Genomic DNA, 19,631 nt, shown 5'->3' on the forward strand with positions numbered 1-19,631 from the left:
GGATGGCACATCAATGCGAGCTGTGGCAAGAAGGTTTGCTGTGTCTGTCAGCGTAGTGTCCAGAGGCTGGAGGCGCTACCAGGAGACAGGCCAGTACACCAGGAGACGTGGAGGGAGCCATAGGAGGGCAACAACCCAGCAGCAGGACCGCTACCTCCGCCTTTGTGCAAGAGGGGGAACAGGAGGAGCACTGCCAGAGTCCTGCAAAATGACCCCCAGCAGGCCACAAATGTGCATGTGTCCACAAACGGTTAGAAACCGACTCCATGAGGGTGGTATGAGGGCCCGACGTCCACAGATGGGAGTTGTGCTCACAGCCCAACACCGTGCAGGACGCTTGGCATTTGCCACAGAACACCAGGATTGGCAAAGTCGCCACTGGCGCCCTGTGCTCTTCACAGATGAAAGCAGGTTCACACAGAGCACATGTGACAGACGTGACAGAGTCTGGAGACGCCGTGGAGAGCGATCTGCTGCCTGCAACATCCTTCAGCATGACCAGTTTGGCAGTGGGTCAGTAATGGTGTGGGGTGGCATTTCTTTGGAGGGCCGCACTGTCCTCCATGTGCTCACCAGAGGTAGCCTGACTGCCATTAGGTACTGAGATGGGATCCTCAGACCCCTTGTGAGACCATATGCTGGTGCGGTTGGCCCCTGGGTTCCTCCTAATGCAGGACAATGCCAGACCTCATGTGGCTGGAGTGTGTCAGCAGTTCCTGCAAGATGAAGGCATTGAAGCTATGGACTGGCCCGCCCGTTCCCCAGACCTGAATCCGATTGAGTACATCTGGGACAACATGTCTCGCTCCATCCACCAACATCATGTTGCACCACAGACTGTCCAGGAGTTGGCGGATGCTTTAGTCCAGGTCTGGGAGGAGATCCCACAGGAGGCCATCCGCAACCTCATCAGGAGCATGCCCAGGCGTTGTAGGGAGGTCATACAGGCACGTGGAGGCCACACACAATACTGAGCCTCATTTTGACTTGTATTAAGGACATTACATCAAAGTTGGATCACCCTGTAGTGTGTTTTTCCACTTTAATTTTGGGGGTGACACCAAATCCAGGCCTCCATTGGTTAATAAATTTGATTTCCATTGATGATTTTTGTGTGATTTTGTTGTCAGCAAATTCAACTTTGTACAGAACAAAGTATTCAATGAGAATATTTCATTCATTCAGATCTAGGATGTGTTATTTGAGCGTTCCCTTTAGTTTTTTGAGCAGTGTATATTCTGGCCATGAGCTTATATGCCTCTTTTAATGCTTCCTAATTATTTTATTTGCCTGCACGTCTTTATCAGAAGGACAGATGGATATGGCTGACCGCAGCCCTGCACTCCTATTAGGAATGTAATAGACAGTAATAGATAATTTGGAGCAGTAATGAATGAAAACACTACAGAAACTGTCTGGTTGTGGCATCATTTTGTGCTTCCTCTCCTATGCGACTAGTAGGGTCTTTGCCCATCAGCTGATATTTGGGAGGGGAATGGTGCACATCGTCTGTATTATGGCAACGTATAAGGATATGCTTCTCCTTGTGCTGTAGTGCAGCCCTCTCTTTCCTACCGTGGCTTATTATATGTTTACAGAACTCTGATTTATATTGATTGGTTTCAGACGCACATCTCGATCATTAATCCGGTTTCCGTGTTTATTTCAGGCATGTTCACGTATCACAAGGACTCCAACTTCCACTGGTTCAGCAGTTTTAAGTGTGACAACTATTCCGAATTTCGTCTGGTTGGAACTGTATCTTTTTATTGGAACAAATGACTTTACCTTTAGGAGTGAGCTAATGCCCTATATATTAGACACATTAATGATTATTTTTTTCTGCTGCTGTTTGGAAGGCAACAAAGAAAAGTTATACAGTACAGACCAAAAGTTTGGACACACCTCATTTAAAGATTTTTCTGTATTTTCATGACTTTGAAAATTGTAAATTCACACTGAAGGCATCAAAACTATGAATTAACACATGTGGAATTATATACTTAACAAAAAAGTGTGAAACAACTGAAAATATGTCTTATATTCTAGGTTCTTCAAAGTAGCCACCTTTTGCTTTGATGACTGCTTTGCACACTCTTGGCATTCTCTTGATGAGCTTCAAGAGGTAGTCACCGGAAATGGTCTTCCAACAATCTTGAAGGAGTTCCCAGAGATGCTTAGCACTTGTTGGCCCTTTTGCCTTCACTCTGCGGTCCAGCTCACCCCAAACCATCTCGATTGGGTTCAGGTCTGGTGACTGTGGAGGCCAGGTCATCTGGCGTTGCACCCCATCACTCTCCCTCTTGGTCAAATAGCCCTTACACAGCGTGGATGTGTGTTTGGGGTCATTGTCCTGTTGAAAAATAAATGATGGTCCAACTAAACGCAAACCGGATGGAATAGCATGCCGCTGCAAGATGCTGTGGTAGCCATGCTGGTTCAGTATGCCTTCAATTTTGAATAAATCCCCAACAGTGTCACCAGCAAAGCACCCCCACACCATCACACCTCCTCCTCCATGCTTCACGGTGGGAACCAAGCATGTAGAGTCCATCTGTTCACCTTTTCTGCATCGCACAAAGACACGGTGGTTGGAACCAAAGATCTCAAATTTGGACTCATCAGACCAAAGCACAGATTTCCACTGGTCTAATGTCCATTCCTTGTGTTCTTTAGCCCAAACAAGTCTCTTCTGCTTGTTGCCTGTCCTTAGCAGTGGTTTCCTAGCAGCTATTTTACCATGAAGGCCTGCTGCACAAAGTCTCCTCTTAACGGTTGTTGAAGAGATGTGTCTGCTGCTAGAACTCTGTGTGACATTGACCTGGTCTCTAATCTGAGCTGCTGTTAACCTGCGATTTCTGAGGCTGGTGACTCGCATAAACATCCTCAGAAGCAGAGGTGACTCTTGGTCTTCCTTTCCTGGGGCGGTCCTCATGTGAGCCAGTTTCTTTGTAGCGCTTGATGGTTTTTGCAACTGCACTTGGGGACACTTTCAAATTTTGCCCAGTTTTTCGGACTGACTGATTTTCATTTCTTAAAGTAATGATGACCACTCGTTTTTCTTTACTTAGCTGCTTTTTTCTTGCCATAATACAAATTCTAACAGTCTATTCAGTAGGACTATCAGCTGTGTATCCACCAGACTTCTGCACAACACAACTGAGGGTCCCAACCCCATTTATAAGGCGAGAAATCCCACTTATCAAACCTGACAGGGCACACCATTTCCAGTGACTACCGCTTGAAGCTCATCAAGAGAATGCCAAGAGTGTGCAAAGCAGTCATCAAAGCAAAAGGTGGCTACTTTGAAGAACCTAGAATATAAGACATATTTTCAGTTGTTTCACACTTTTTTGTTAAGTATATAATTCCACATGTGATAATTCATAGTTTTGATGCCTTCAGTGTGAATGTACAATTTTCATAGTCATGAAAATACAGAAAAATCTTTAAATAAGAAGGTGTGTCCAAACTTTTGGTCTGTACTGTATGTAACCTATATTGTAAAAATTATTATTTATATAGCGCCATTAATTCCGCAGCACTTTAGACACCATCATCACTGTTCCCATTGGGGCTCACAATCTATATCCCCTATCAGTATGTCTTTGTAGTGTGGGAGGAAACCGATGAACCCGGGAGGAAACCCAATTGTCCTTGGTGGGATTTGAGCCCAGGACCCCACTGCTGCAAAGCAACAGTGCTACCCACTGAGCCACCGTGCAGTCCAGATCAGATGATATGGCTACGGAGACTGCTAGACCACAAGCCACTCTTTTCAGTGTCTCTCCAGTAATAGGGGATGTTCCCTCAATTGTAATGTCCACATGCTCTCAAAGAGCATATGGGAAAAACCCTAAATCTTTGTAAAATAATTAAAAGGGATTTATTAGCAGCTTTTAAAATGGAATAGCATATTTGTAGGATATGGCAACACTTTGTAATCTCTGCTAGTATAGTGGTGTGTCCTTTTCACAGTAGTGCCACAGCCAAACTTAGAAAGGGGTACACCACACTAAAGCAGCACTCATTTTTTCGTGGGATTCTGGTGATCAGATTTCTTCTGTTCATAATGTGATGACATATCCTTGCATTTGCCATTCCTTTATAAAATGGGAAAACTCATTAAAGAGGTTGTCCGGTCCAAATCGATAAGTCTGCAGTCACTCTGTGTGACTGCAGACATATGAATCCCCCAGCGCACGCACTGTGCGCTGCGGGGATTTGCCGTTGCCTACTCCGGGAATGGCGGTCAGGTATGCGATAAGTATACTCCTGGGCAGAATCCATCTAGTGGGCGCAGCCTCACGCAATACACCTGTATGAAGCGAGACTGCGCCCACAAGACTGGTTCTGGCAGAGACTGTACATAGCACATACCCGGCCCCTATTCCCGGGGCGCACACGAGTGACTGCAGACTTTTCATTTTAGACCAGTCAATCTGTTTCATAATAAATCCTCTAGTTATTAGAATGTGCTCTTATATCCTTAAGAAATACAGTATGTGATAATAAAGCCTTTGCATCCTCAAGTTGCTACTATATTACTACACTGGGCATAATGACTACATATCTATTTTTTTTGTTCAATTTCAATAAGTCCTTCTATGGTATTGAATCTTCGGATTGTCATACATCAACCTGTATCTTCTAGGAAATCTGCAGTTCGTTCATTTCATGGTTATATTTAGAAGCCCCCTGAGACTAAGGGCCTCAATAATATTATATCAGATTGTTTCTTTCACTGTTCTCTTACTTGCTGTGTGAAGTGGATCCTAATGGGCCTTCAGAGTCGATATTGCAGTAAATCGTCATCTAGGATGATATTCAGGATATATATCAGCAGTTGTGATCACTGTGTTCTGATCTGTATGACGTGTTTAGACTTAACATTTCTCCATAGTTGATGGGGCTGGCTGTCTATAACAGCATCACTCTAGATATCCGCTTTCCACCTTGCTGCTACAAGAAGCTTTTAAGTCCTCCCATAGTACCTTGTGACCAGAACATCCCCATAGGCATTGCATCTGTCACACTTGATGACCTGTATCAGATCATGCCAGTGAGTACAATTTGGGTTTGTTACCATTTCATGCTCCATACTGAATGTCTAATATCATCTATTGTATATTGCGCTCACAAGGGGCCGGGAAACTGCTTCCGCTGACCCGTGTTACCCTCTGATTTGACATGGATGAAACCATGTAGTCATAAGCAAATTTTCTCATACCCCCAACAGATTTGTGGGAAAGTTGAATTTTGCCCAACATCTCATATTTCATCATTATATTTGTGCCAGTAATTCCAGTGAATTGCCAACCATGTGATACATGAGCTGTGTGCGTTACACTTAGCAGCTGTCCACTATGGACCATTGGGGCTTCCGGAACTGGGGGCCTCCTAACCTGAAATCCATAATCACTTTAAGATTAAAAAAAAGTACATATCCAGTACAACTTATAGTACATAATTATTATCCTCACATACTGTTTTCCAGCTAATAATACAAGTACTCTAATGTTGATTTTTTTCTCTACATGATTTATGCTTTTTGCACTTTTGCATAGAGAGCATGCTTCATTTCCCCAACATGCATATGGTAGAGGCAGCCCTTGCTGTTGCCGTAAGTTATATATTGGGGAGGGTTTGGTGTGGATCACATCGCACCCATCCATCTTTAATTATAACCATAAGGGTAGCACTTTGGAGAAGCAAGAGAATATTAACAGATAAGTAGTAAGTGTAGAGCTGTCCAATAAGTCATACCACCATCTCCTCATACTAGGTGGGGTAAGGCATGAAGAAGTTCCTAGACCACCCTTATAATGTTCTTCTCCTGCAGGCTTGTAGATGTACATTATGGCTGCTATGATTTGTCTGTTACAGTTGTCATATTATTTTCTAAGAAATAAAAATGTAAATTATCAGTTAAGATGACATTTTACTTTTGCGTTTTGTGTTTAGGAACTTGCTCATGGATTGAATGAACTACTAACATATGAAGGCAATGTGGAGGAGGATTTCTACTCTACATTCCAGGTCTGTCGACCACCTTCTTTCATACTTGCAAGTCTTATTAGATAGAATTTTCCATATCTGACCATATAGTCTGTTGCTATTCGATTCATGAAGAATAAGTACCATCTGTTCCTGTTAAATATGGTGGCTGTCACTATACGCTTAGTTAGTAAGACACAAGTCATGCAAACACGTAAACCTAAAATAACATCCATGTTACATTATATTGTATAGGGAATGTAGAATGTTCAATCTTTACAAAGGGTAGAGTTATGGTACAACTTATTTGATGCCCATGAATGCTAACTGGTAAGATTTACAGATTCCCTATGACAACTCTTAGTTCTGATCAGTGTGTAGAGACTTATCATGGGGACATTCTGTAAAGCCAAATTACCACCTACATTAATGTCCAAATTTTTCCTGCAAATTGCTTAGGTAAGCATACAATACATGCAGAATGGCCTAAGCTTGTGAAGCTTAGCCTCTCTTTTTGGACATTTCGCTGTAACTTTTGCCCACCAAGTATTAGAAATTGTTTTAATACAGCGAACCAGACACAGTGAAAAAGTTCTCTGCTCATTCTGGGCTTTTTAGTAAATTGACCTGTCCGACCAGGGACTGACAGCCTGCTCTGTATAGGTGTACATGCAGAGATAACTGTCTGTCACTAATGGGGCTGCCTATAGGACATAAAAGCCCAGAATGAGCAGAGATATAAATGCATAAAATATAACTTATACTGATTTTTTCCCCCACAAACCAATGTTAATCTTCTCATGTGCTTCATGTTCATTGTGACAGGTTCCCCTTAAAGGGAATCTGTCACCAGGTTTTTGCTATAAACTAACTCTGATGTCTCTGCTGTTATACATAGAACATTCATGATGGACCTACTGTCCCTACATATCTGCTTGTGTCCAAATTTAAGTGAGTCGAGATTGTTCTACCAACAAGTCTTTGCAGCATGGCAGAAACCAGATTTTTTCCTCTCTGCCTGATACTGCTTCATTTTCCATTTATAGGGAATGTGTGACCAATTCAAGCGTTTGCTACCTAATCTGAGAGCAGCATAATGTAGGGGCAGAGACCCTGATTCCAGCGATGTCACTTACTGGGCTGTTAGATATAATTTTGATTACAATTAATGTTTTTTCTGTTGCAAATCTAGTAGTTCTCTGAATGCTGAGCTCTGTATAACCCCACACACCACTGATTGGCAGCTTTCTGTGTATACGGCATAAGGTGGGGTTACATAGAGCAGGAGGACTACATGGCACAAGATAACTAGCCCTCTAGTGATAATCCCCTGCTGATAAAATACTGATTGTATTAAAACTACAGCAAGCAGCCCAGTAAGTGACACATCCCTGGAATCAGGGTCTCAATTTCTACATCATGCTGCACCAGAAAAACGTTATTAACCTGCAGATATGAGGTTAATCTGCAGGTTAATAGCGTTATAAACCTGCCTGGCACCCGCACTTAGCCAAATTCTGCGTGAAGAAAATGAACTTTATTCCTCTCACAGCGTGCAGCTTTCAGTCACGGAGGCGGCGCCGCCACAGGTTCAGTCACCAGCTCTGACTATACAGAGTGTCAACTGTAACCGCACCCCCCGGCCCTGACTGACACTCTCTTTGCATTAGGGCTGGCTGTCAGTCAGGACCGGGGGGCGCGGTTACAGTTGACACTCTGTATAGTCAGAGCTGGTGACTGAACCCGCACCGACACCGCCCCCGTGACTGAAACCCAAACGCTGCGTGGGGAATAAAGTTAATTTTCTCCCTGCAGCATTTGACTAAGTGCGGGCGCTGGGAAGGTTTATAACACTATTAACCTGCAGATTAACCCCATATCTTCAGGTTAGTAGCATTTTTTTCTGGTGACAGGTTCCCTTTTAAATATTAAAAAGCTGCTGACAGTTTTCCCTTAAACATCTCTTATTGATATAACCTGCAGTACAGGAGTTGTCTTTATGGAACATTCAAGGATATTTAATCCTAAATTCTCACTTTTTATATCATTTCTACATTTTTAGGTGTTTCAAGAAGAATTTGGCATCATTAAGTCGTATAATCTTAAACCTGGTGGGGATAAAATCCCAGTCACAAATCAGAACAGGAAAGGTAATTTTTGCGGAGTAAAAGATTCTCATCTGTAATTTTCCATTATAAAATTTGTTTTTTTTTTCTATAAAATTATGTCTTTCTTCTTTCAGAATATGTCCAACTTTATGTAGATTTCCTCCTGAATAAAACCATTTACAAGCAGTTCTCAGCGTTTTACTATGGGTTTCACAGTGTCTGTTCATCCAATGCATTGATGGTAAGGCTAACTTTATATAATAATATTTAGTCAATTGCAGTGATTGGGGTAACTGGACACATGATCCACTCCATGTGTAATACTAGACCTCTACCTGGATGTACTGTATGTGTACAAAGATATTAAAGTTATGAAATTATCATAAGTTACTGTAGTTGTGTTATGTGGACACAATCCATACATACAGTGGTGTGAAAAAGTGTATGCCCCTTCCTGATTTCTTATTCTTTTGTATGTTTGTCAAACTTAAATATTTCAGATCACAAAAGAAATTTAAATATTAGACAAAGATAACAGAAGTAAGCACAAAATGCAGTTTTTAATTGAAGGTCTTTGTTAAGGGAAAAAGAAATCCAAACCTACAGGGCCCTGTGAAAAAGTGATTGCTTCCCCCCTAAAAAATTAACATGTGCTTTATCACATTATTGGGAAACTGAGTTCAATTTTCCTAGCCACACCTGGCCTGATTACTACCACACCTGTTCTCAATCAAGAAATAACTTAAAGGAGTTGTCCAGTACTTTTTTGAATTGCCACAATTTATATAGCATGTGGCCATAAGTTTTTTTTTTTTTTTTGTAAATACCTTTAGCTGTATGTATTGCCTGTGAGCGGCACTATCAGTGACCCCCGGCTGCAGCCGGCTCTGACATCCACTGTTGTCGCGTCAAGTTCCGGCTGTAGCTGGGCGTGACTCAGTGCTGCTTTCGACAGTGGATGCTGGGCTGTGGGCGGGGATACCCCGCTCATCATACCCAGCATCCCTCTCCTCATTCATTGGGAAAGCGCTCGGTGGATGCTGGGTGTGACGCGCAGGGTATCCCCGCCCACGGCTCTACACCCAATGCAGGTACCGCGTAACTGGTGTAACGCCTCACTTGACGTGACATCAGCAGAAGAAAAAGCCGGGGTCACGTGATACTTGTGAGCACACAGTGATGGCGCTGCTCACAGGCAATACATACGACTAAAGGTATTTACAAAAAAACTTATGGCCACATCCTAAATACATTGGGGCACTTCCAAAAAGTAGTGGACAACTTCTTTAAATAGGACCTGCCTGACAAAGTTAAGTAGACCAAAAGATCCTCAAAAGCTATACATCATGCTGCAATCCAAAGAAATCAAGGAACAAATAAAAAAATAAAGTAATTGAGACCTATCAGTCTGGAAAAGGTTATAAAGCCATTTCTAAAGATTTGGGACTCCAGCGAGCCACAGTGAGAGCGATTATCCACAAATGGTGAAAAACATGGAACAGTGGTGAACCTACCCCAAGAGCGCAGTGACGACTCATCCAAGAAGACACAAAAGATCCCACAACAACATCCAAGCAACTGCAGGCCTCACTTGCCTCAGTTAAGGTCAGGGTTCATGACTCCACCATAAGAAAGAGACTGGGCAAAAATGGCATGCATGGCAGAGTTCCAAGACGAAAACCACTGCTGAGCAAAAAGAACATAAAGACTCGTCTCAGTTTTACCAGAAAACATCTTGAGGATCGGCAAGACTTTTGGGAGAATATTCTGTGGACTGATGAGACAAAAGTTTAACTTTTTGGAAAGTGTCTGTCCCATTACATCTGGTGTAGAAGTAACACAGCATTTCAGAAAAGGAACATCATACCAGCAGTAAAATATGGTGGTGGTAGTGTGATGGTCTGGGGCTGTTTTGCTGCTCCAGGACCTGGAAGATTTTTCTGTGGTAAATGGAAGCATGAATTCTGCTGTTTACCAAAAAATCCTGATTGAGAATGTCCGGCCATCTGTTCGTGATCTCAAGCTGAAGCGCACTTTGATTATGCAGCAGGACAATGATCCAAAGTACACCAGCAAGTCCACCTCTGAATGGCTTATGAAAAACAAAAATAAGAATTTGGAGTGGTCCAGTCAAAGTCCTGACCTTAATCCAATTGAGATACTGTGACGTGGCCTTAAAAATGCGATTCATGCTCGGAAACCCTCCAATGTTGCTGAATTACAATAAGTTTGCAAAGATGAGTGGGCCAAAATTCCTCCAGAGCTTTGTAAAAGACTCATTGCGAGTTATCACAAATGCTTGATTGCAGCTGTTACTGCTAAGGTTAGCCCAACCAGTTGTTAGGCTTAGGGGGCAATAACTTTTTTCACACAGGGTCCTGGAGGTTTGGATTTCTTTTTCCCTTAATAATAAAGACCTTCATTTAAAAGCTGCATTTTGTATTTACTTGTGTTATCTTTTTCTAATCTTTAAATTTGTTTTGTGATCTGAAAGATAAGTGTGACAAACATGCAAAAGAATAAGAAATCAGGAAGGAGCAAACACATTTTCACACCACTATAGGAACTGCATTTTATTATATGAACCATTACAATTTACAGTTCCAGTACACCTTACCAAACCCATTTTATTGTAATTTTTGTTATTTTAACTTTTTATTGGATCACTTTACTTCCAGACAGATAATGGATAGAGACAGATTAACTGTTCTTAATCAGTTTAGGACCTAACAATGAAACTGGTCGTCTGGGTTGCGGAAATCTTTTTGATTCTGCATATAGAAATAAATAATAAACCTCTAGGCTCTTAAAACCAATCATTGAAATAAAGTCTGAAAATTCAGCAGATATATCTTTTTTTTTTTTTTTTTAAACTACAAGATGACATTTTTACCGAGGAAAGTTTTTTTAAAAAGTGTTTGTGTCAGTAGTCAGCTTCCTTAGTGAAGGAGCAGACTGCTCATATAGGATCCTTCCTGATCACTGAGAGAACTCTGTATCTGCACAGTTCTCTCTCTCTCCAGACCTACCACTGATTTGATCAGTGCAGGGCAGGGAAGGAAGCTGTATGGGATCTGCATATCACCTCCTGCAGGTCTTGAAACAGCATGAAATGAAATGATAGGCTTTAGTTAGCTGGAAGGCCTTTTTGTGTTTACAGGTCAAGTGATCAGTCATATGCCTAGAAGGAAAAGTGGGGGCACTATGACAAAAAGGACAACATATGGTTCTAGACTATTTATTCAATACTAAAATCATTATGCAGGCTCCCTGCAGCAGAGCTGTGTGTGTATTTATTTTGTGTGCAGTAGTACTGTGTGTCTAATGTGCATTCTGCAGAACTGTGTGGTATTACATGGAGGCTGCATTGCTGTGTGTATAGTGCACATGTAGAAGAGTTGTGTGTGTATAACATGCATGCTACAGAACTTTGTGTATATCATGTGCATGATTCATAGCTATGTGTATATGCACTGTTTGTGCAGCAGAGTTGTGTGTGTGTGTATGTACAGTGTGGATAATCCACATGCTGCAGAGCTATGTGTGTATCTAAAGTATGGATAAGGCACATGCTGCAGAGCTGTGTGTGTATCTACAGTGTGGATAAGGTACATGCTGCAGAGCTGTGTGTGTATCTACAGTGTGGATAAGGCACATGCTGCAGAGCTGTGTGTGTATCTACAGTGTGGATAAGGTACATGCTGCAGAGCTGTGTGTGTATCTTCAGTGCGGATAAGGCACATGCTGCAGAGCTGTGTGTGTATCTACTGTGTGGACAAGGCACATCCTGTAGAGCTGCGTGTATATCTACAGTGCGGATAATGAATATGCTGCAGAGCTGTGTGTGTGTATCTACAGTGTGGATAAGGCACATGCTGCAGAGCTGTGTGTGTATCTACAGTGTGGATAAGGTACATGCTGCAGAGCTGTGTGTGTATCTACAGTGTGGATAAGGTACATGCTGCAGAGCTGTGTGTGTATCTACAGTGTGGATAAGGCACATGCTGCAGAGCTGTGTGTGTATCTACAGTGTGGATAAGGTACATGCTGCAGAGCTGTGTGTGTATCTTCAGTGCGGATAAGGCACATGCTGCAGAGCTGTGTGTGTATCTACTGTGTGGACAAGGCACATCCTGTAGAGCTGCGTGTATATCTACAGTGCGGATAATGAATATGCTGCAGAGCTGTGTGTGTGTATCTACAGTGTGGATAAGGCACATGCTGCAGAGCTGTGTGTGTATCTACAGTATGGATAAGGCACATGCTGCAGAGCTGTGTGTGTGTATCTGTGTGGATAAGGTACATGCTGCAGAGCTGTGTGTATATCTACAGTGTGGATAAGGTACATGCTGCAGAGCTGTGTGTATATCTACAGTGTGGATAAGGTACATGCTGCAGAGCTGTGTGTATATCTACAGGTGGATAAGGTACATGCTGCAGAGCTGTGTGTATATCTGCAGTGTGGATAAGGTACATGCTGCAGAGCTGTGTATATGTATCTACAGTGTGGATAAGGTACATGCTGCAGAGCTGTGTGTGTGTATCTACAGTGTGGGTAAGGCACATGCTGCATTGCAGTGTGTGCATCTACGGTGCGGATAAGGCACATGCTGCAGAGCTGCGTGTGTATCTACTGTGTGGACAAGGTACATGCTGCAGAGCTGTGTGTATATCTACAGGTGGATAAGGCACATCCTGTAGAGCTGCGTGTGTATCTACTGTGTGGACAAGGCACATCCTGTAGAGCTGCGTGTATATCTACAGTGCGGATAATGAACATGCTGCAGAGCTGTGTGTGTATCTACAGTGTGGATAAGGCACATGCTGCAGAGCTGTGTATATGTATCTACAGTGTGGATAAGGTACATGCTGCAGAGCTGTGTGTGTGTATCTACAGTGTGGATAAGGTACATGCTGCAGAGCTGTGTGTGTATCTTCAGTGCGGATAAGGCACATGCTGCAGAGCTGTGTGTGTATCTACTGTGTGGACAAGGCACATCCTGTAGAGCTGCGTGTATATCTACAGTGCGGATAAGGTACATGCTGCATTGCAGTGTGTGCATCTACGGTGCGGATAAGGCACATGCTGCAGAGCTGTGTGTGTATCTACAGTGTGGATAAGGTACATGCTGTAGAGCTGTGTGTGCATCTACTGTGTGGATAAGGCACATGCTGCAGAGCTGTGTGTGTATCTACAGTGTGGGTAAGGCACATGCTGCATTGCAGTGTGTGCATCTACTGTGTGGGTAAGGCACATGCTGCATTGCTGTGTGTGTATCTACAGTGTGGGTAAGGCACATGCTGCATTGCTGTGTGTGCATCTACAGTGTGGGTAAGGCACATGCTGCAGAGCTGTGTGTGTATCTACAGTATGGATAAGGCACATGCTGCAGAGCTGTGTGTGTATCTACTGTGTGGATAAGGCACATGCTGCAGAGCTGTGTGTGTATCTACAGTGTGGATAAGGCACATGCTGCAGAGCGGTGTGTGTATATCTACAGTGTGGATAATGCACATGCGGCAGAGCTGTGTGTGTGTGTGTGTGTATCTACAGTGTGGGTGAGGCACATGCTGCATTGCAGTGTGTGCATCTACTGTGTGGGCAAGGCACATGCTGCATTGCTGTGTGTGCATCTACGGTGCGGATAAGGCACATGCTGCAGAGCTGTGTTTGTATTTACAGTGTGGATAAGGCACATGCTGCAGAGCTGTGTGTATCTACAGTGTGGGTAAGGCACATGCTGCATTGCAGTGTGTGCATCTACTGTGTGGGTAAGGCACATGCTGCATTGCTGTGTGTGCATCTACAGTGTGGATAAGGCACATACGGCAGAGCTGTGTGTGTATCTACAGTATGGATAAGGCACATGCTGCAGAGCTGTGTGTGTGTATCTGTGTGGATAAGGTACATGCTGCAGAGCTGTGTGTATCTACAGTATGGATAAGGCACATGCTGCAGAGCTGTGTGTGTGTATCTACAGTGTGGATAAGGCACATGCTGCAGAGCTGTGTGTGTATCTACAGTATGGATAAGGCACATGCTGCAGAGCTGTGTGTGTGTATCTGTGTGGATAAGGTACATGCTGCAGAGCTGTGTGTGTGTATCTGTGTGGATAAGGTACATGCTGCAGAGCTGTGTGTATATCTACAGTGTGGATAAGGTACATGCTGCAGAGCTGTGTGTATATCTACAGTGTGGATAAGGTACATGCTGCAGAGCTGTGTGTATATCTGCAGTGTGGATAAGGTACATGCTGCAGAGCTGTGTGTATATCTGCAGTGTGGATAAGGTACATGCTGCAGAGCTGTGTATATGTATCTACAGTGTGGATAAGGTACATGCTGCAGAGCTGTGTGTGTGTATCTACAGTGTGGGTAAGGCACATGCTGCATTGCAGTGTGTGCATCTACGGTGCGGATAAGGCACATGCTGCAGAGCTGTGTGTATCTACAGTGTGGATAAGGTACATGCTGCAGAGCTGTGTGTGTGTATCTACTGTGTGGATAAGGCACATGCTGCCGATCTGTGTATGTATCTACAGTGTGGATAAGGTACATGCTGCAGAGCTGTGTGTGCATCTACAGTGTGGATAAGGTACATGCTGCAGAGCTGTGTGTGTATCTACAGTGTGGATAATGCACATACGGCAGAGCTGTGTGTGTGTATCTACAGTGTGGGTAAGGCATATGCTGCATTGCAGTGTGTGCATCTACTGTGTGGGTAAGGCGCATGCTGCATTGCTGTGTGTGCATCTACGGTGCGGATAAGGCACATGCTGCAGAGCTGTGTGTGTATCTACAGTGTGGATAAGGCACATGCTGCAGAGCTGTGTGTGTATCTACAGTGTGGGTAAAGCACATGCTGCAGAGCTGTGTGTGTATCTACAGTGTGGGTAAGGCACATGCTGCATTGCAATGTGTGCATCTACTGTGTGGGTAAGGCACATGCTGCATTGCTGTGTGTGTATCTACAGTGTGGATAAGGCACATGCTGCAGAGCTGTGTGTGTATCTACAGTGTGGGTAAGGCACATGCTGCATTGCAGTGTGTGCATCTACTGTGTGGGTAAGGCACATGCTGCATTGCTGTGTGTGTATCTACAGTGTGGGTAAGGCACATGCTGCATTGCTGTGTGTGCATCTACAGTGTGGGTAAGGCACATGCTGCAGAGCTGTGTGTGTATCTACAGTATGGATAAGGCACATGCTGCAGAGCTGTGTGTGTATCTACTGTGTGGATAAGGCACATGCTGCAGAGCTGTGTGTGTATCTACAGTGTGGATAAGGCACATGCTGCAGAGCTGTGTGTATCTACAGTGTGGATAAGGCACATGCTGCAGAGCTGTGTGTATCTACAGTGTGGATAAGGCACATGCTGCAGAGCGGTGTGTGTATCTACAGTATGGATAAGGCACATGCTGCAGAGCTGTGTGTGTGTATCTACTGTGTGGATAAGGCACATGCTGCAGAGCTGTGTGTGTATCTACAATGTGGATAAGGTACATGCTGCAGAGCTGTGTGTGTGTATCTACAGTGTGGATAAGGTACATGCTGCAGAGCTGTGTGTGTAGCTACAGTTTGGATAAGGCACATGCTGCAGAGCTGTGTGTGTGTATCTACTTTGCGGATAATGCACATGCTGCAGAGCTGTGTGTGTATCTACTGTGTGGATAAGGCACATGCTGCATTGCTGTGTGTGCATCTACTGTGTGGATAAGGCACATGCTGCAGAGCTGTGTGTGCATCTACTGTGTGGATAAGGCACATGCTGCATTGCTGTGTGTGCATCTGCTGTGTGGATAAGGCACATGCTGCCGATCTGTGTGTGTATCTACAGTGTGGATAAGGTACATGCTGCAGAGCTGTGTGTGCATCTACAGTGTGGATAAGGCACATGCTGCAGAGCTGTGTGTGCATCTACAGTGTGGATAAGGCACATGCTGCAGAGCTGTGTGTGCATCTACAGTGTGGATAAGGCACATGCTGCAGAGCTGTGTGTGCATCTACAGTGTGGATAAGGCACATGCTGCAGAGCTGTGTGTGCATCTACAGTGTGGATAAGGCACATGCTGCAGAGCTGTGTGTGCATCTACAGTGTGGATAAGGCACATGCTGCAGAGCTGTGTGTGCATCTACAGTGTGGATAAGGCACATGCTGCAGAGCTGTGTGTGCATCTACAGTGTGGATAAGGCACATGCTGCAGAGCTGTGTGTGCATCTACAGTGTGGATAAGGCACATGCTGCAGAGCTGTGTGTGCATCTACAGTGTGGATAAGGCACATGCTGCAGAGCTGTGTGTGCATCTACAGTGTGGATAAGGCACATGCTGCAGAGCTGTGTGTGCATCTACAGTGTGGATAAGGTACATGCTGCAGAGCTGTGTGCATCTACAGTGTGGATAAGGCACATGCTGCAGAGCTGTGTGTGCATCTACTGTGTGAATAAGGCACATGCTGCAGAGCTGTGTGTGCATCTACTGTGTGGATAAGGCACATGCTGCAGAGCTGTGTGTGTATATTGTACATGTTGAAGAGAAACACTAACAGGAGCGAACTGTTCACTATTAACACCCTCTTCTACCAGAGAGCATGAAAATGAGTGACATTGAGACATTCACTTCCTTAAATCACCAGAGAAATGTTATTTATTACTAGAAAATGTTTTCTTTTCTTTTTTTTTTCTTCTAAAGCTGTGGTAATAATTCTGCAGGAAAGTGTTTGCTGTGGTCTGAAAATGCTGCAAGTTTATCATCTCAATGAAAAGTGCTTTTATTTATTATTTCCAAGCTCCTTCGCCCAGAAGAAGTAGAGATTCTTGTGTGTGGGAGTCCGGAACTGGACATGCACGCGCTCCAGAAAAACACCCATTATGATGGATACCAGAAAGCAGATCTTACGGTCCGGTAAGTGGCGTTTATTAGTTGATTGTAAATAATTACAAGTAAACGCAGCTCATATTACTGTACTTGATCATGTTTCTAAAGTCAGATATAGTGACGCGTTTCAGGCACAACTGGCCCTTAATCTCAGCAATTTGATTTACCGTATGTCTCCCACACACACATTGATGGGTACAGGTGGTAGCCCGTTGTGTATGATGGCCCGGACAATTGATGGGGTAGGTAACACAAGAGTGAGACTTCTGCTGGCTGAAAAATCATCGTTCGCCTGCCACCCATCTATTATGTATGGTGGGCTTTAGACAATTCTTTTCTTTTTTTTTTTTTTTTTAAAACCTGATGGATAACTTTGACATTATCCCAATGTATCACGATTTCTGATACTACTAGCGCAGTTTGAAGCGAACATGTTCTCCTTTAGTAGATAAACACAGATCAAGGGATAGTTTCTGTCTGAGGGGCGACATCCTTTCTGGATAATTTTTTTTATTTTTATTCTGAATGTTGGTTTTTGTTTTTTTTTCAGCATTGGTAAATTCTTTTTAAAGGGACCTTCCCTTCTTTCTGAGTTAGTTTTAGAAGTAAAACGCTATGCAAAAACCAGTGCAAAAACATTTAGGGAGATTTATCAAAACCATTGTAGAGAAAAAATACAGCGTTGCCTTGTGTGATCAATCTTATTGCAAATTGCATTTTAGAAATGATGGGATTCTATGGGCAAAGTTTCTACTTTTTCTCTGCACTAGTTGATAAGTTTGCCCCTTTTATTTAACCGATGTGTGGGGGGGGGGGGAAATCCTGGCTTCTAAAATGACTTCGAGGATATCCAAAGAGGCAGCAGACCTAATCTACCCAAGCAGGATTGTTAGATTTGCTCTGGAAACCTTGTAATATATTTAGCAGTAGGAATTCGCTATTGACAGTTCTGTGTTTTGACGACTTTATCACCAGGCCTTATACACTACTTATCCTGTACAAGATCTACACACCCTGTGATTGGATTATATTGGAGACTTAACACCTTGATTTTGCCAATATTTTTCCTCCTGTTTGGTAAATACTCACCGTAGAGAATAAACTGAGTCACCTCCACTTGTAGTTTTCACTCGTTACTGGAGTTCGTGTTGTCATCAGAGGCTTCGTTCGGAGCCGCCATATGGATTATTGGCCAATTTGACGGAAAAAAATAGCACTACCTGTGGCAATGTTCCCATGTTATAATAGAAGTCACAAGTACAACCAGAAGTCACAATGGTAGTGTGAACACAGCCTTACATGTTTTATAGTAAGCAGTGGGCATTATCTTTAGGATGGTGAGCATTTTAATATTTTGTTAATGTGTCTTTCTACCTGACATTGGTGTTAGAATAAAACCTATTTTTTTATTATTACTTTTTTATATCTAGTATAATTTTGTTTAAACATCTCCCATTCAGGTTTACTAAAGGGAATATGTCACCAGGATTTTGGGAGCAGCATGATGTAGAAACAGAGCCTGATTCCAGCAATGTGTTACTTACTGGGCTGCTTGCTTTAGATTTGATAAAATCACTCTTATCAGCAGGGGATTATCATTAGCGGACTAGTAATCCTGCTGCCATGTAGTCCCTCATATTCATGAGCTCTGTATAACCCCGCCCCCACCACTGATTGGCAGTTTTCGGCCTCTGCAGAGTGTACACAGAAATCTGCCAATCAGTGGTGGGGGGCGGGGCTATGCAGAGCTCGGCATTTCAGATAACTGCTAGAGCTGCTGCAGAGAAAACCATGAGTGATCACAGGAATCAGGGTCTCTATCTCTACATTATGCTGCTCCCAGATGGGCTAGCAAAACTGTGGTGACAGATTAATAATATTCTGGTAAGTGTTAAAGGTGTTTTTACATTGTGGCCATGTCGATTAGCATCACTATGTAGGTTGAAATCAATGGATGTGTCTCTTCTTTAAACCTCAAAATACTTTGGTTGTGTTCTCCATTTAAGAGGCATCATGGATGGAAAGATATATTCTTTATTCATGGTGATTTGTCCTTCCTAAAACCTTGGCTGAGGTCCTTGTAGCAGATTGTTCAAAGTGCTCTACTATAAGGACCAGAGCCCAGGGTTTTAGTGGAGCAAAATGATGAAATCCTCATGGGGAAAAATTATTTTTCATATATCTCTTGTAGGTTTATTTATTTTAATTCATGCTTCATAGTGAATGTTTATCATTAATTAGTTCCTTTACTTAATAGAAATTGTGAAAGATATTTGATGCTCATGAAAAAGAACAGAGTAAGAATTTGTGCTCCGCTTTGTATGTTCCATTTTTAAGTTGAGAACTATATTTATATATAACTTGAAACTCAACATAAAAACAAACTTTTAAAATAATTTATTTTGCAGGTATTTTTGGGATGTTGTTCTTGGGTTTCCTCTTGAACTTCAAAAGAAGTTTCTCCATTTTGCTACAGGAAGTGACCGAGTGCCGGTTGGAGGCATGGTCGACTTGAATTTCAAGATCTCGAAAAATGAAACCTCAACTAATTGGTAATAATGTAACCTGGTTAACTTGCATATATGTTTCACGTTTCAGAGTGACAGAATATGATTTAGAACTCCTAATTGTAACTGACTTTAAATGACTGT

At 43.0% G+C, this 19,631-nt stretch overlaps 1 protein-coding gene across 1 annotated transcript in view; it reads left to right on the top strand.

Annotated features, from left to right (window-relative positions):
• Positions 1-19,631, top strand: part of HECTD2 (HECT domain E3 ubiquitin protein ligase 2) — a 128,057-nt gene that overhangs the window by 101,440 nt on the left and 6,986 nt on the right. Inside the window, exons 14-20 of the mRNA XM_073685557.1 lie at positions 1,670-1,758; positions 4,904-5,062; positions 5,965-6,039; positions 8,060-8,147; positions 8,240-8,346; positions 16,892-17,007; positions 19,389-19,532. Coding sequence (XP_073541658.1) covers positions 1,670-1,758; positions 4,904-5,062; positions 5,965-6,039; positions 8,060-8,147; positions 8,240-8,346; positions 16,892-17,007; positions 19,389-19,532 — 778 coding nt within the window. The remainder of the gene's footprint in view (positions 1-1,669; positions 1,759-4,903; positions 5,063-5,964; positions 6,040-8,059; positions 8,148-8,239; positions 8,347-16,891; positions 17,008-19,388; positions 19,533-19,631) is intronic.

This window comes from Phyllobates terribilis, unplaced genomic scaffold (assembly GCF_046119375.1).
Source record: "Phyllobates terribilis strain yellow unplaced genomic scaffold, ASM4611937v1 Scaffold_5__5_contigs__length_657084704, whole genome shotgun sequence".
NCBI classification, from domain to species: Eukaryota; Metazoa; Chordata; class Amphibia; order Anura; family Dendrobatidae; genus Phyllobates; species Phyllobates terribilis.